Below are 18,164 nucleotides of genomic sequence, written 5' to 3' on the forward strand. Positions count from 1 at the left end.
AGCAATGTCACAACACGGTGGCAATAGCTTTTGTGTGTACAATGCGTTCCCTTCTGGGATCACTTGAAGATGAGATCTGGCCCTTCTTGGGCTACTTCAAATTAGAAGTTAACTTGCCTGCAAACAGGTAATGATAAGAAGATCCAATCCTGAATAATCAAGAGATTATCCATCAAGAAGAATGTTCATTATTTATTTAACATGATAAAAACCTACTTCTTTAATAAAACCTACACTAAGTGGAGAGTCCTAAGTTCTACGAAGCTTGGAAATTGTGAGGCTGTACTTTCTCATTATTTATTTATATTTCACTCAGCAGTGAAAATGTCTCTCCAGGTAAACCAAGGAGATACATCAATATCTTAATTTTAGTTCCAAGTATATACACGATTCGGCTAAAGTAGAAGAGTGTCACTTGTATGCTATTAAGGTTTTAGGGGTTTTTTTGTTATTTATTTATTTATTTATTTATTTATTTGAGACAGGGCATTGCTATCACCCAGGCTAGAGTGCAGTGGCGCAATTACAGCTCACTGCAGCCTCTGCCTCTCTGGCTCAAAGTGATCCTCCCACCTCAGCCTCCTAAGTAGCTGGGACTACAAGTGTATACCACCACAACCAGACAATTTTTGTATTGTTTGTAGAGACGAGGTCTCACCACGTTGCCCATTCCTGTCCTGAATTCTTGTGCTCAAGCGATCCACCAGCTTCTGCCTCCCAAAGTGCTGGGATTATGGGCATGAGCCACTGTACCTGGCTGCTATTAAGGTTTAACCTTCTTAAAGATTTCACAAATAGGTACCAAATGAGCCACAGGTGAGGATGTTATAAATTTAACCATAATACTTCCGGAAGGTTACTTAAGCTCAAACCTCAAACACCAACAAATTCTTCAGCTTGGAGTTGTCTGCCTTTTGCATGCCCTCTGTTGCCTTAAACACAGCCAAGAACCAAAGGATTCTATCTAAACTTCTAAACTTCCCATAATTCCAAGTAAGGCATTCTCTAACCTTGTCACTAATGAACACTGCTAATGTTTAAACATTAGCAGCTTTTAAATGCTCCTGCGATTTGCCTTTTTTTTTTGAAACAGAGTCTCACTCTGTTGCCCAGGACTTATGTCATCCTCTCACCTCAGCCTCCTGAGTAGCTGGGACCACAGGGATGCACCACCACGCCCTCCTAATTTTTTTAAATTCTGTGTAAAGACACAGTCTCCCTATATTGTCCAGTCTGGTCTCGAACTCCTGGGCTCAAGTGATCCCCCCACCTCCACCTCCCAAAGTGCTGGAATTACAGGCGTGAGCCACTGCACCCAGCCTGCCTTCTTAATTTGTATGTCTTCGCATCCTAGATTTCTTCAAAAGAATGTCAAAACATGAACTTTGTAAGCACACTATGTTCCTAAGCATGAATTTTTGTCACTTGTAACTTGATTCAACATAAATTAATCAAAATCAACACTGATGCGACAAATGTGCCCTTTTTTGAATATATGCTGAATGGATTGGTAAGCACTAACACAATGGTCAAGTTAAATGGTAATCAAGTCAAAATTGTAAGTGACTGCAAAGATTTCTTAATGCCGACAGCCCTTACTTTCAGACTTTGGAAATACAAACAACGCAGATCTGCAAAATGACATTCCAATCATCACCGCAGGATCGGTCCTTGGGTAACCCACTCACATGTCATATTTAATGGCTAAATGAGTTTTCTATACTACTGGTTTTATAAGGGAAAGAAAAGCCTGGAACTCTGTTAACAGTCTAGGATAGTATTTCTTTTCCAATTTTATTTCAGATTTGCCAACTGCCAAGTGTACTTCAAGCACATAAAATATTGGTAGCACTGAGTTGCTCGGCAAAAAAAGTCAAGCCAACTATTCTTGTCATAACTCACGTGCAAGCTACGACCTTGTTCTCTTTCACTAGGTCAAGCCAAGCAACTTGTGCCCCAATCCTGCTTTGCAATAATATACATACACTAAGAGATATATCAGTTTTTAAAACCAGACTCCAGGCTCCTCTAGAGTATCTACAAATCTTTTTCTTACTCAAATTCTATGTATACAGTAAGCACTGGGTCACTATATCTGGGAAACTGACCAGGAGGTGTTTTGTTGTTTAATTTTTTGAGACAGGGTCTCCGTTTGCCCAGGCTAAAGTGCAGTGGTACAATTGCAGCTCACTGCAGCCTGAAAAATTAAAATCCTACTGTCCAGATTTGAAACCTCAATTTTCCCTGGATCAACCAAAGCTAGTTTCCCAAGACCAATTTCCTAACAATCTAGGAGATATCATGGAAGAACTAACGCATATCAACTGTATGCATGTGACTCAAAAACAATCAGAAATGTTACATAAATGTTTAAAAAAGAAATGTTATATAAAGTACACATTCATTAATGTTACTTAGAACCTTCAGAGGTAGCCCAGATTTCTCCCTCAGTCATGTTTTATGTATATCATAATACAGATATGGTTCAGCATTGACAATGCATCTACTACATCCACCTTTATTATCAAAAGGAACCTGGTTTGTTTATTTGCTATTCTTATTCTGGTCAAGCCTTTCAAATGCTTGGCATGCAAGTTGACAATTTTCTGTCAGCCAAGAACCACACACTCTACACATCATCAACAAGCAAGCAACACAATTTTATTATGTAACACAGGTCAGAAAAATACTAAATTGAAATTATGTTGTTGGCATATTTTAATTATCTAAAACCTAGATTTTTTCACAAGTTGAAAAGACTAATACAAAGGACTTCAAATTCCACTACTAGGAAAATAACATATTTTTTAAAAGGTTCTAAATCTCAGGTAATAACTCTATTTGTTTCCCTAACAGTCAGTATAAACAAGTTCTTCTTAATTAAAGAATCATAATACCCCTCTTGGAAGTAAATTTAATAATATTTTATCTGTGTTTATAAGAGATCTGACAGGTTTTTAATAAAATCTTGGAATTTACATACGTAATTTTCATTATGATACTGATTTCATTAAAAAAATTAAGTGGGAGTCTAATGCACAGTATGATATTGTATAAGATTTTTTTATTTTTGATGCATTTTCACATCTTTTATAGCAGTAATAAACATTGTTCTCAAGTGTACAGTTCAATGAAATGATCTACATTATGAAGTCCTTAAAATATTCCCTTAAATTTTTTACTTATTCATTACTTAGTTCATTATATAATCTTGCATGTTGTAGGCTCCCAACAATTATTTATTAAATTGCTGAATTCAAATAGTAGACTATAAAATCATAAAAGGCAGAAATTACACCTTTTTAACCTAATTTTATACAGACCTTAGAAAGAAATCTTACAGATTTTAAGTAGCCAAAAAATGTCTGCTGATGTGATGTCTGTAATTATGATATTAATAATTATTTCAATGTTTTCAAATAGAAAATGTATTTCTGTAAGACAGGAGAACATAAGTTATAAGTGAATAGATTCTGGAATCTGACAGACTTGGATTCAAAATTGGACTCTGCCCCCAGTAGCTATGTGACACTGAGACCGCTGTTAGTAACAGTTTCAGGGGCTCAGTTTCCCCAAACAAAAAAAACTGATCAACTGATGCTATCTGCCTCATAAAGTTGTATTAAAGATTAAATAGGCTGGGTGCAGTGGCTCACACCTGTAACGCCAATGCCAGCACTTTGGGGGACAGATGCAGGAGGATCACTTGACCTCAGGAGTTTGAGACCAGCCTAGGTAACATGATGAGACCTTGTCTCTACAAAAAATAAAAATAACGCTTGGTGCAGTGGCTCATGCCTGTAATTCCAGCACTTTGGGAGGCCAAGGCAGGCAGATCACTTGAGGCCAGGAGTTCAAGACCAGCCTGGCCAACATGGCAAAACCCTGTCTCTATTAAAAACATAAAACATTAGCTGGGCATGGTAACCTGGGAGGCAGAGGTTGCAGTGAGCCAAGATCACACCACCGCACTCCAGCCTGGGTACAGAGTGAGCCTGTCTTAAAAACAAATAAATAAAAGATAAAAAATAAAAATAAAAACATAAAAAATCAGCCTGGTATGGTGGCACATGCTTGTAGTCCCAGCTACTCGGGAGGCTGAGGCAGGAGGATCATTTGAGTCTGGGAGATCAAGACTGCAGTGAGCCATGATCATGCCACTGAACTTTAGCCTAGGCAACAGAGTGAGACCCTGTCTCAAAAAAAAAAAAGATTAAATAAGATAACGCATATAGAGTGATAGAGTGATTAGCACATACGCCTAGCACACAGTAAAGCATGCTCTTTGTGTATGGCTTGCTTTAATTTATAAGACCAAAGTGTCATATATTCAGCTTGTCAGCTTATGTAATCTTACAGCAGTTTGCTAGCCCTCTAAAATAAAATAAGGACCTTTTTCCTCCATAAAATAGGCTTATTTGGAGCAGTCTAAACTAATGAAGGTCCCATAGTAATAATTATATTATCCTAGTATAAGAATGAAGTTGGGTTTCCAGACACTGCAAGCATCCCACTAGCATATTCCTGACTTGGTTATTGCCACATGGCTTATATCTCTTCTCATATCCAAAACCTAGGGGACTGACATCCTATTGTCAATTTGTACACGTTCCCTGACCTAAAATAACCATGACTGGGAATCCTGGTTAAAGCAAGGTATTCTGGGACCCTCTGAGGGCAAAAGGCTTCAGATGGCAGAGTAGCAGAGACAATAACAGGTCCTTTAAGTCAGGCTGAGTTCAGAGCACTTGGAGAGACAGGCATAGAGCCTGCCGAGAATGACCAGCCTTCTGCAGGGAAGAGCTGTCAAAGACTTGGAACAGGTCAAAAGGTACTGAGTATCCTTTCAGTGGAGGGCTGGGCTTAGGGCAGCACTCCCTCTGGGAATTATCTGATTTTAAAGGGGTGTGTACCTTTGATTGTCCTCCTAGTGATTTGGCTATTTTACAATGCTGTTGGGGTAAATATTACCTTGTGCAAAACTGATAGTAATGCAAATATTTTTTGTCCACAGCAATACAAATGAATATGGTTTGCTAGAGATACAATTGATTTCCACCCTTTAGAATAGATGACTCCAGCATTTATACTTATAGAATTGCCTTACATAATGTTAGCCAATTTTGCATCTATTAGCAAATTCATTTCACCATTCCTGATTTTGTATGTGTGTATATAATATTTGCTCTTCAAACTCTCCTTTCAACCAGTTTTAATATCTTTCTGGTTTTTCTCATTACATAATAAATTAATTCAATATTTGACATATGTTTATATTTGTAGAGAGTCGTTATTTTGGATTGTTGTAAATTATAGTTTAGAACATTGTAACGTGGCGCTTCCCATGAAGAATGTACTTTCACAGGAAGAGAAACTGATGAGATAGAAAGGAGCTTTTAGTTTTACCCAGAATTATTTATTTTTCTAAGAAAGAAAAAGAAGTAAAACAAGTATGTCAAAATGTTTAACTGCCATTAGCTATTACATTTAGGTAGTATGTAGATGCATAAGTGTCTGTTAAACTATTTTATATACTTTCTTTATGACTAAAATGGTTCATAAATTTTTTTAATGTTTTTTCTAAAAAGAATGAGTCTGGTAGGAGGAATGGGGAGTCTAGGTCATTCCTCCTGACTGCTTCCCTTAGCTTCAGTTTTTCCCATGCTAACAGATACACGTTATAAACCTTTATACTCCTGAAGATGTATGCCTTCTTCTGCTTCTTAGTTCTTCAATACATCCTGATTCAGTAAGAGGCATATTATAGGCAATTAATAATAAATGCTTACAAAATTTAATTACTTAGAATATGCTATCACATTAAGGGAAAGTGCATCAGACTCCAGAGCCAGCACATCTCAGGGAAACAAGGAAAGAACAGTCCCCAGGCTGTGCTGTAAACCCAGCTCTCTGGATCATTCTAGAGAAAGGCTGGTTTTGGCCTATCACAGTCCATCTAACCATCATGCTCAGAAAACAACCCAAGACTTGCCTGAAGAAAGCCAAATTCACAGCTTAAGGCCAAGCAACTGGCAACCACTATTGAGTTGGCTCCCTTGTTGACATTGACTGAAAAAGGTAAGTCAGCTTTTTGATTAAGGTGTCACTAAAATCTGCTAGCAAGAGGGGATCAGAAGTTGTGTGACTACTATGACTCTTCCTCATAATAATAACTGCCATCGTGGACCAAAATATTAGAACTGATCCTCTTAAACAGAACATGTACTTTAGAATGTTTTGAAATGTTTTTCACTGCAGGTGGAAACTGTAGTATAGCGAACAAAACATCTGTATTGTTTGGATGTTGGAAGACTTCCTATCCAACCACTTGATTTAATCTGGTCGCTCTCATAGCCTTTCCAACTGTAAGATATAGTTAATTACACTGCCACGCCCACTTATTTTATAAGAAATAGGATCATCTTATTGAAGAGTAAGATAATCAAAGGAGGAGGAGTAGCATTGAACAACTGATTCACTGATACTATCATTCTGACCCAACTGCATAAAATCACTGGAACCTCAGAGTGATCAAATTATAAATTGGGAAATATCTAGCTACAGGCCAAAGCGGTGGCCCCTGGACATCAGAAATAGCACTCCCGTCCTGGTTGCCCCGGTTTTCAGCTGACATTTGTCATAATGACCATATTACAAAACTTGAGTGTGACATTAAGAGGTATTTGACATGGCCGGGCACAGTGGCTCACACCAGTAATCCTAGCATTTTGGGAGGCAGAAGCAGATGAACTGCTTGAGCCCAGCAGTTCAAGACCAGCCTGGGCAACAAGGTGAAACCCTGTCTCTACTGGGGGGGTGGGGGAGGCTTTTGACATGTAATAGCTTTGGATGACTTTTTTAAAATAATAAATAGGAGTAATTAGGCCAGGCACAGTGGCTCATGCCTGTAATTCCAACACTTTGGGAGGCTAAGGTGGGAAATTCCCTTGAGTTCAGGAGTTAGAGGCTGCAGTGAGCTATGACTGGGATACTGCATTCCAGCCAGGGAGACAGACTGACACCCTGTCTCAAAAAAAAAAAAAAAAAGAAGAAGAAGAAGAGATAAGAAAAAACAACAGAAACAGAAGTAATCAACATTTTTAAAGGAGAGAGAATTCTCTGGCTTAGGCAAAGACTTGGTTTTATATGGTTTGGGGTCAGTGGACAGATAACCTGATGCTGATTGATACTGACTAGGACACCTCTCCTCCATGTTTCCAGTTCTTAAGAGTTCACGGGCATAGAAGAGGCTGCAAGTATTGGAAAGTACTGGTATAACTGGTCTCAACCATTTTTAGAGATTGCCTGTACAAAGGAATATAACTTACTTCCTGTATGAATCATATACCAAAGGCAATTGCTTTCCTCGTTGTCGATGAACTACTGTAACAGAAAAGGTCTGCTTATAGTGGAGTGTTTTCTGTTACCCTGTGCAACTTCTGTGGCATTTAAGTTACACAGATCTGATCTACTATGATTTCATTAAACAAGAGATACCCTTCATATTTAAAATTCTCTCTCCTGTCTCCCCTAAGAAAATTACCACAATGCAGCTTCAGTTATTTCTGTTTTCCTTTGGAAAACCAAAAACATTACAAAATAAAATTCATATAAAACGTAAATGATCAATTATTTACATTTTTTGAACAATTAGACAAGATTGTGAAAATCGGCTTTGTCTCGTATCCTTCCTTCTTTTCCACTAACCTGGCACATATTTCAATCAGTGTCTCTAGTCAATACCTCTGGCCAAAGAGAAAAACTAATACATTAAAACAACTAGGCTAGGCGCAGTGGCCCACGCCTGTAATCTCAGCACTTTGAGGGGCTGAGGCAGCAGGATCGCTTGAGTCCAGGAGTTTGAGACCAGCCTGGGCAACATGGTAAAACCCCATCTCCACATAAAAATACAAAAATTGGCCAGGTTTGGCTGTGCTCAAAGCAAGAGGATCGCTTGAGTCCAGAAGGCGGAGGTTGCAGCTGGAGTTGAAATAATGCCAACGTACTCCAGCCTGGGTGACAGAGCAAGATCGTCTTTTAAATAAATAAATAAATAAATAAATAAATAAATAAATAAATAAAAAAAACCCCACAACTACAGAAACCAATATATTACAGTCACCAATGGATTTTTAATTTATCATTTTGCCTTGATTTCCTTCATTTCCCTTTTATGCCACTAATAAAATTTTCAAGATCTTTCTCATATCTAGCCAGTTTCCCCACCTACTTATATACAAATTACAGGAAGATGAGGCTGTCTTCAAGATATATTTTTCCCAAAGCTGTGGGTTCCCAGTTTCTTCTGATAACCACATAGCTGTGGGTTCCTGCAACACTGCCCACCCCCACCACATTTCCCACTCTCATCTTGCCCCAGGTGGAGTGGGGCGACTGCTGGCACGTTCTACAGCCACCGTGAGGGTCCCATGGGTGACGGAAAGGGGAGCGTGTGATACAAGGCCCTCAAATGGCCTCCTGGGAGGGGCCATCATTGCATAGCACACTGTCAGCCCTGGAGTCAGTAGCCAACAATGCATTTTCCTACGGTTCTCTACTTTCCTGGCTTGGGGTGGTGTTCGAAGGCACCATTTGGAGGAAGTACTTGGAAAGTAGGCACGATTGGTACCTCATGCTGAAGAGCCTTGCACATTTACTGGATTTTGGATTTTGTGCTTGTCCATCTCCTACCGCTTCACAAAGCAAGTATGAACCAATTTTATCCTGCAAACCAGAAACAGGAACTGAATGGGCCTCTAACCAGACCTCTGATACAGGAAGTAGGGCACAGTTCTTATAGCCACCAGAGGGGAGCTGCCCTATAAACAGAGAACTCCCAAAAGGCTGTCTCCAGCCAAGGCCACTGGTGAGACAAGCCTGTGTTATGCACTTATATAATACACAGGCTTCACCTAGAGATGGAACCAGCTTGAACTACCAACTGATAATGTCTCAAGTAGACAAAAGGTGACCAAATTAAGGAAAGAAACCAGGATCCTGGGAGCCTAGGAAGCAGAGCTGGTCATGACAACATGCAGTTGATGATGTGGGGTAAGAAATTGGTACTCTAAAAACTAATCTATTTTTGTGCTCTGGAGTTTTCTTTTTGATTTTGCTTTTTTCCGTCCGATTTTCTAGTTAAGCTCTTTTTAAAAAATTATAGTTTTGCCTTAATTGACCCATTATCCAAAAAAGCAAGAAGCAGCACAGTGCTGTCGGTTTGTATGAGGTGGGTGGCAGCTGCCACAATGGTGTGCCAGGGAACGTGAACAGCTCAGAGAAAAATCATGTGTTGGGCACCACTGGGATTTTTTTAAAAATCCTTTCCTAACCAGAGTTTTGCCTTACGAGTTTCTCCACATTTGCTCTTTTGATAATTTTACTAAGGTTCGTTTCTCATGTGAAGCAGTGGCTGAAAGGTGGGAAGGGGCTGCAGGGTGGTTCCAATCAGAGGCTCTTAAACACTACTCTATTGACTGGTGTGATAAAGTTTTCACTCATCCATGGAGAAATGGAAAAAATAAATAAAAAGTCATGAGTTTTTCCATACGTTTTCTGTATGCAAAGATCTGCCCTTCATTCCAAAGTTATGTGCCCCCTAATTTTTTTTAACATAAAACTTTTCTTTTTAAGAAATCATGGCAATAGGTGGCTGATTGTTGATTTTCTTCTCTCTCTCTGTCTCTCTCTTTCTCTCTCTTTCTCTCTCTCTCTGTCTCTCTCTCTTTCTCTCTCTCTCTCTGTCTCTCTCTTTCTCTCTCTCTCTGTCTCTCTCTTTCTCTCTCTCTGTCTCTCTCTTTCTCTCTGTCTCTGTCTCTCTCTTTCTCTCTCTCTCTCTCTTTCTCTCTCTCTCTCTCTGTCTCTCTCTTTCTCTCTCTCTCAATTTTCCTCACTTTCTCTCTCCACTTATAACAACACTCTTATGTAGAAAAATTTAAACGTTGGCAAACACATGTCAGTCCTCCAAATTTTTTAACTGGTTCATGGGAACCACTATTTAGGACATACAGACTTTACCCTCTACTTCAAAATATATGAGATAATATACTTGGAAAGCATATTGAAAGTAGAAATGCAGAAGTGGGCTGGAAAATTTTCAAGAACTTCTCCATCTGGGATAGATGGAATACAAAGTTATGTTCTGTTTTGTTTTATTGTTTTACCAAATAAGATTAGAAGTCCTAAGGAGCTTTGCTGGAAGCAAGTTGAAGCCAAAGCCTGGCAAGGTCAGATGCCTCTCCAGCGAGATGGCATATTAACACATGAGCGACTTTTGTCACAAGCTCAAGTAAAGTGGGAACATACCATGGATGAGAATAGAAAAGCTAAGTTCTCACAATTTCAACTAGCATGTGCTTCCTTCCTGTTACCTATGATTGCTACAGGGTGAAAAGCTGAGTAAGAGATTGCAATCTGCAGTGAGCCAAGGCCCGGGCGGATGTGAAGGCTGGTGGCAAGGAAATGGGAAGCGGGCAGCCAAGCTAACCCTGTGTCCACTGAGGGAGTGAGGTGGCCTTGAGCACAGCAGTATCCCTGGGTCTTACATCAGCAGGAAATAGAAGGGGAAGAAGCCTAAAGGAAGTGAAAGTGTTGCTGGATCTCCTGCTGGCATTGCCTCCTCTTTCACACAGCATCCTGGTTCTCCCTGCAGCCACCTGATCTTCCCTTTGTCCCCTACCTCACCACAGTCCCACCCCTTTCACCACTCCAAGTTGATGCTTCTCCTACATCTGGCCAAGATGCTACTCAGAGCTAGATGAAAGCAAAAGTAATTGCTCTAATACAGGTTTTAGGTTTCAGAAACAGAATTTTCCCGAATGTTTAAAATGGTGAATGGTTCCATACACTGTGTTAACCAGGCTTCTTATAAGCTAGTCCCAGAATCTGCCCACCATGTGCAATACTGTTTCTACAAAAAGTGTGCTCCAAGCAAGAACCTTCAAACATTTAATCTGAATGAATGAATATATCCTCTTCAAGGTTCAGTGTTTTCATAAGCAAAATGAGAGAACAACAGAATTGATGTCTTTTGAAAAAAATTTAGGGCTGGGTGCAGTGGCTGATGCCTGTAATCCCAGCACTTTGGGAGGCCAAAGCAGGCAGATCACTCCTGAGGTCAGGAGTTAAAGACCAGTCTGACCAACAACGTCAAACTCCATCTCTACTAATAATACAAAAAAATTAGCTGGATGTGGTGGCACACGATTGTAATCCCAGCTACTCAGGAGGCTGAGGCAGAAGAATCACTTGAACCCAGGAAGCAGATGTTGCAGTGAGCCAAGATCGAGCCACTGCACTCCAGCCTGGGTGACAAGAGCAAAACTCCATCTCAAAAAAAAAAAAAAAGTATTTGGAAAGCTTCCCAGTTGGGATCTGTCCACCTACCCAGGGCAACACGATGATATTGACATCTCTTAGCTTTTACAGAATTTTCTGTCTACAATGCAGAGGGCGAAGAAGGGGTATTGTCAGCTTGGCTTTGCTGTCTCTGAGTGACAGTCTGTTGTATACATAAATAAGATGAATTTTCATAAAAGCATTAATAGAGCATTAGTTTCACCTCAGAAAGAAAATGAAAAAGCAAACTACAAGAGTAGTCAAAGAAGAAATTAAAATATAGGTAAATAGTAATCAGATCGAGAAAAATCAGTGCAAAGGTTTAACTTTTAATCTATTCTTTTTAAAGATACCAGTACACAAAGATTGGGAAAGTTTATTAAAAATGTTACCAAACTTTAAGTTCTTCTTGTTTTTTTTTTGTTTTGTTTTGTTTTTGAAACAGGGTCTCATTCTTTCACCCAGGCTGGACTGCAGTAGCATGATCTCAGCTCACCGCAGCCTCAGCCTCCCAAGCTCAAGGGATCCTCCCACCTCAGCCTCCCGAGTAGCTGGGACTAAGTTCTTATTCACTCCCTTAGGTTGAGCTATTCGAACATCACTGTTTCCCATGCAAACGTTGAGAACTTCATTAAGCTCTCCTTGCTTACCCTGCCATTTCACTTCAGGTGTCATCTCCTTTAAGAAGCTACCCCTTGCCAGGTGTGGTGGCTCACACCTTTAATCCCAGCTCTTAGGGAGGCAGAGGCAGGAGGATAGCTTGAGCCCAGGAAATTGAGACCTGCCTGGGCAGTATAGCAAGACCCCATTCTCCACAAAAAGAAAAAAAGCAAACAAAAACATGCATAAGAAGCTACCCTTGAGCCCACTGCAGCCTCAATCTGATTTTTGAAGCTGTTTCCTGGGAGCCCAGGGCATCCTGGCACAGAGGCACTGCTATGGCAAAGGCATTGGTCTGCCCTCCCCACCAACTCTGAGCTCTTCAGAGGCAGGAATATGATATATACAAGCAGTTCATTTAATCTCCATGAGCTGAAATGACTCATTTGTCTTAATAATGTTGTCATTTTAAAGTACAGAATTTGAGAGCTGGACAGAATCTCAAATACCAATTATTCCAACACTCCACTCTTTTCTGAGGCTTTAAATGACTTGCTCCAAGTTAGAAAACAATCAGGACCCGAAGCCAAACCTTGAAAATGCTGTTCTAATACTTTGTGCCTGCATCCCATGCTGCCTTGCCTTTGTAAATTCACAGGATTAAATAAGGGGATCCTAAAAGCTGTGTTCAATTCCCCCTTCACTTCTATGCCTGGTCAATTTTACAAGCAAAGAAACACCACTGGAGGCAATGAAGGGCCGTTCTCACAGTTACATGGTTCACAGCAGAGCTGGGATGAAAACTCAGATCTAATATGAGGGACCATGTTCTTCCCACTATCTCATAAAAACTCAACTTTCAAGTACAGGTCATGGGTGTAGAGCAAAGGTCAGCATGGCACAGGGGCCAAATCCTGCGGGCCATCTCTTTTTGAGTATGGCTTACAAGCTAAGAATGGTTTTTACATTTTAAAATGGTTATAAAACAAGAAATCATACTTTATGAAGTATATGAAGTTCAAATTTCAGTGTCCATGAATAAAGTGTGGTTGGAACATAGTCACGATCTTTTGTTTAGGTCCTGTTTATGGCTGCTCTTGAGTAACAGGGCAGAGCTGAGAAGTTGTGAAAGAGACCTCAAGAAATAAAACCGCACACCTAGAACCATCTGATCTTCAATAAAGTCGACAAAAATAAGGAATGGAGAAAGGACTCCCTATTCAATAAATGGTGCTTGCTAGCCATAGGCAGAATAAAATTGGACCCCTATCTATCACCATATACAAAAATTCATTCAAGATGGATTAAGGTTTAAATGTGAGACCTCAAACCATAAGAATCCTAAAAGAAAGCCTAGGAAATACCATTCCGCATCGGCCTTGGGAAAGAATTTATGACTAAGTCCTCAAAAGCAATCGCAACAAAAACAAAAATGACAAATGGGACCTAATTAAACTAAAGAGCTTTTGCACAACAAGAGACACTATTAAGAGAGTAAACAGACAACCCTCAGAGTGGGAGAAAATATTCACAAACTATGCATTTAAGAAAGGTCTACAAATCAACAAGCAAAAAAACAAATAACCCCATTAAAAAATAGGCGAAAGATATGAACAGACACTTCTCAGAAGAAGACATACAAGCAGCCAACAAACATATGAAAAAATGTTCATCATCACTAATCATCAGAGAAATGCAAATCAAAACCACAATGAGATAACATCTCACACCAGTCAGAATGGCTTTTGTTAAAAAGTCAAAAAATAACAGATGTTGGTGAGGCTGCAGAGAAAAGGGAACACTTATACACTGTTGGTGAGAATGTAAATTAGTCCTGCCACCGTGGAAAGTACTTTGGAGATTTCTCAAAGAAATAAGAGCTGAACTACCATTCGACCCAGCAATCCCATTACTAGGTATATACCCAAAGGAAAATAAATTGTTCTACCAAAAAGACACCAAAACCAGATATTGCATGTTCTCACTCAAGTGGGAGCTAAACACTGGGTACAAGTAAACTTAAAGATGGGAGGCTGGGCGCAGTGGCTCACGCCTGTACTCCCAGCACTCTGTGAGGCCGAGGCGGGCAGATCATGAGGTCAGGAGTTCAAGACCAGCCTGGCCAACATGGTGAAACCCTGTCTCTACTAAAAATACAAAAATTAGCCAGTCATGGTGGCATGCGGCTGTAGTCCCAGCTACTCGGGAGGTTGAAGCAGGAGAATCGCTTGAACCTGGGAGGTGGAGGTTATGGTGAGCCAAGATCATGCCACTGCATTCCAGCCTGGGCAACAGAGCAAGACACTATCTCAAAAAAAAAAAAAAAAAAAAAAAGCTTAAAGATGGGACCAACAGACAGTGGGGACTACTAGAAGGAGAAAAGAGAGGGGGCTGAAAAACTACCCACTGGGTACAATGAAATTTTTTTTTCATTCATACCCCAAACCTCAGCATCACATAATGTATCTCTGTAACAAACCTGCACAAATACCCTCTGATTCTGAAGTAAAAGTTTTTTAAAAACTGCAGTCTAAAATATTTAGTATCTGGACATCTCCAGAAGTTTGTCAACCCCTAGTGAGGAAGAATAAGCCCTCTTAGAAGTCAGAAGAAAATAAGTTCTACTACCATCAAACTCCACGGCCCTTAGTTTAGAAAAAACAAAGGGAGGCTGGGTGAAGGGCTCACGCCTGTAATCCCAACACGCTGGGAGGCCAAGGCAGGAGCACTGCTTGAGGCCAGAAGTTTGAGACCAGTCTGGGCAACATAGAAAGACCCTGTCTCTACAAAAAAATAATAATAAAATAAAATAAAATTAGCCCAGTGTGGTGGCTCATGCCTGTAGTCCCAGTTACTCGGGAGGCTGAGGCAGGAGGATCACTAGAGCCCAGGAGTTCGAGCCTGCAGTGAACCATGATCATGCCACTGCACTCCAGGCGGGGCAACAGAGTGAGACCCTGTCTCTAAAACAAATAAAATAAAATAAAAACAAAGAGTTTAGATGAAACTGATGCACTACCTTCATTCTGTCACATTTTCATGCTTTCATGCTGAATGAGAGGGCACTCATCCTGGGAGTTCATGCCACCCAGATGGGCAGGGGTTAAACTGAGACCTGTCTAGGTTGAAAGAAGCAGTAGGAAGGCACAGGAACAAGAGGCTTCCAAGAGCATGCCCTCCCCTCTATTCCATATGCACCTAAATGCCTGGTAAGATATTTGCCAGCTCACTCACGTGATTCCAAGATAGGGAGCTTCCTTTGCTTCTGAGAGTAACTCAGCCCACCTAAATGGAGGAAGCAAGGGCCAAGCACGACCTTTTTTTTTTTTTTTTTTTGAGACAGAGTCTCATTCTGTCACCCAGTTTGGAGTGCAGTGGTACAATCTCGGCTCACTGCAACCTCTGCCTCCCAGGTTCAAATGATTCTCCTGCCTCAGCCTCCTGAGTAGCTAGGACTACAGGTGTGTACCACCATGCCTGGCTAATTTTTGTCATTCTAGTAGAGATAGGGTTTCACCATGTTGGCCAGGAAGCTGGCCTCAAACTCCTGACCTCAGGTGATCCAACTGTCTTGGCCTCCCAAAGCGCTGGGATTACAGGCGTGAGCCACCACACCTGGCCCAAGCACAACCTTTTAGGGTCAGCCACCTGAAGTGGAATCCTGCATTGGCCACTTACTCCCTATGAATCCTAGGGCCAGTTAGGGATCCCTGGGTTTTCTCACCTAAGAAGGTAAGTACTTCCTTCATAGGCTTGTTTGGAGGATTCAATGAAACACACTCAAACTTCAGCTCCCTTCTAATCATTCTCTCTCTCCCTTTCCCAGAGACAGTATTTGGAGAGTAACAGAAACCAAGCCTTGTTAGGAAAGTTTCTTTCAAATTAGCTTAGAGTTAAAAAAATTTTTTTTTCTAGAGCCCTAGAAAAAAACGCCCAATCAGTGCAATAAAAATAGGCTCAAGTGTTCAGTTGGGTATTTTCCTCTCATATCTTTTAGTTCTTTGAAGCTTCTTCCAAATTATAATCCAAAAATAAGAGTGCTATAATTTTTAGAAAAGTTACGTTGATGTAACTTTTATAGCAAGCTACCCAAAGAATCAAGCTATAATACATTATAGCCATGCTCAGTTATGAAGACCAAAACTATTTTTAAAATACCAGAACCAGAAAGTCCTAGTTTATTTAGTCTGGCTTCCTTAACATGAAGTTCTTGTTGTTCTTAAAATATTCAGCTTTGGCTGAATTCCAAAACTGACATAAGCCTACTTCAGGTGTTTGGAAGATACTGAAGAGAATCAGAATTGAAAACAAGATTGGAAAATAAAGCCTTTTATGTGATCACAAATGCAAGAAGTATACTGTTTTGAAACCATTAAACCAAGTTTTTACCCACAAATGTAAACTTAAATATGTATATATTCTCAACACTGGACGTACAGGAGGCTAAAGGTTAATTTCGATAGCATGGTATTATTCCTAACATTTGCAAACAGCTAATTGCTTCAGTTACCAGAACTGCCTTAACGTTTTCTGAAATCTGAGATAGGTTGAAAAGATACATTTCTTTCATGGATTATGCTAGCAATCACTTTAATGGCCAAACTAATCTTATTACTAGGATAGCATATAGGTGTTTTAGACAATGTTAAATTACAAACTTTCTAGCCCATCATGGTTTATGGGGTAATAAAAAACAGGCCCTGGTTCTTTCACCAAAATCCTTACAAAGATAACACACAAGTTCAGTGTAAGTTGTGATGTTATTGCCTTTGGAAGCACTGTAATTACTTCAAAGTCTGGGTTGGTGAGAGGAAATTCAAGCTACTAAAACTTATTGAGGGTAAGGTGAGTTGGGAAGCTCATGATACGGCGTGCAAATTACTATAGTTACACTCTGCGTGCATGGTATGTCATCGTTCCTGTACTCTCAAAACTACACGGAGAAAAGGAGAACCTCATCTAAAACGGTCACAGGTATATGCAGAAGGAAAACAGGGACCAAATCTCACAGAAGCGAAACCGAGACACTGAACGGAGAAGGACTGACTGGGGCAAATATCTCTCACTGCTAGAGAACAGTTCAAGTCGATCGCAGGGACCCAGGGCTCCAGCGTTGGGCGGTGGGTGGATCCATGGGTCTCTCGCACAAATACAGACTCTTTCACAAACACACACGCTCTCCCCGGAGCAGCAAGCGACAAGAGCAGTCACGCAGCAGCGCTCGCTGCCCCCAAAGTGGGGCAAGAAGTAAATGCTTCCCGCCCAGAAAAATGAAATGCCCCGAAGACGGCCAGATTAAACGTGGGTCCCGACCGCGCCGGATGGCAAAGGGGTCACACACGCACCTGCATTGTAAAAGCGGTCCAGGACGGTGGTTTCACCAAAGTCGAGTTTCCCAAAATGCAGGGTTTCCAGGGTGGCGCCCACCGTCTCGCACGCCTCCCGCAAGCTCTGCAGGGCCTCGCTCTCGGCCACCACCAGTTGCCCCTGGCTCGCTTCGTTGATCACATATGCCACCGTGGTCCGTCGGCTGCCCCCGCCAACAGAGCTGCCCCGGCCTCGGGTGGCACTGCTCGCGGAGGTGGCCGCGGAACACCCGATGCCTGGGGCGGCGGCGCTCTCCACGTTCCAGAAGCTGCCCGGCGGCGGCGGTGGCAGCTGGTGCTCCTCGCTCTCGCCCACCGCCGCCGCTCCTCCCCTCCTGCAGATGCCGCCCTCGGGGATGGTGCAGAAGCCCGAGGGGGCGAAGGGTGGCACAGAGAAAGTGATGCCCTCGCCCGCCTCCGTGCTCATCTCTCCGGACCGGGCAGCAACGGCGGCGGCGTCCCCCGCCCAGCCGCACCGCCTGGCCAGCCACAGCTCGGGGCTGCTCCGCGCCCGCCGGGCTAAGCAGCTGCCATCGCGCGCCGCGCCCTCGCCGCCTCGCCGCCGCCTCCTCTCCGACGCCCTCTCCCCCGAGGGCACGCCGCTGCCCGGCGGCGGCTCGCTCCTCCTCGGCGCCTCCGTGGCCGCGCCGCTCGCCCTCTGCAGGGTTTAGAGTACAAGGGGTGGGGAAGCCGGGTGAGCGGGAAGGGACGGAGCTTCCTTTTCTTGGCCGGCTGACAAGTCGGCTCACAAACCTGCGCCGCGGTGCAGCTCAAGGGCGCCGCGCTCGGGGTGCAGCCCGCCCTTGCCACCCGCCGCGCCGCGCAGCGCAGCTCCTTCCGTCCCGGCCGCTCTGGGAGGAG

At 42.0% G+C, this 18,164-nt stretch overlaps 1 protein-coding gene and 1 long non-coding RNA gene across 2 annotated transcripts in view; one reads left to right on the forward strand and one right to left on the reverse strand.

The window, feature by feature from the left end:
• Positions 1 to 17,764, reverse strand: part of MAP3K5 (mitogen-activated protein kinase kinase kinase 5) — a 242,832-nt gene extending 225,068 nt beyond the window's left edge. The window contains exon 1 of the mRNA XM_025383838.1: positions 17,283 to 17,764. Within this exon, the coding sequence (XP_025239623.1) occupies positions 17,283 to 17,730 (448 nt within the window). The 5' untranslated portion in view covers positions 17,731 to 17,764. The remainder of the gene's footprint in view (positions 1 to 17,282) is intronic.
• Positions 8,822 to 10,979, forward strand: LOC112623423. The gene is made up of 2 exons (XR_003119133.1): positions 8,822 to 9,051; positions 10,386 to 10,979. It is a non-coding gene; the product is annotated as an uncharacterized LOC112623423 (long non-coding RNA).
• Positions 17,765 to 18,164: the final 400 nt, after the last annotated feature.

The sequence above is a fragment of the Theropithecus gelada genome, chromosome 4, assembly GCF_003255815.1.
Source record: "Theropithecus gelada isolate Dixy chromosome 4, Tgel_1.0, whole genome shotgun sequence".
In the NCBI taxonomy this organism is placed as follows: Eukaryota; Metazoa; Chordata; class Mammalia; order Primates; family Cercopithecidae; genus Theropithecus; species Theropithecus gelada.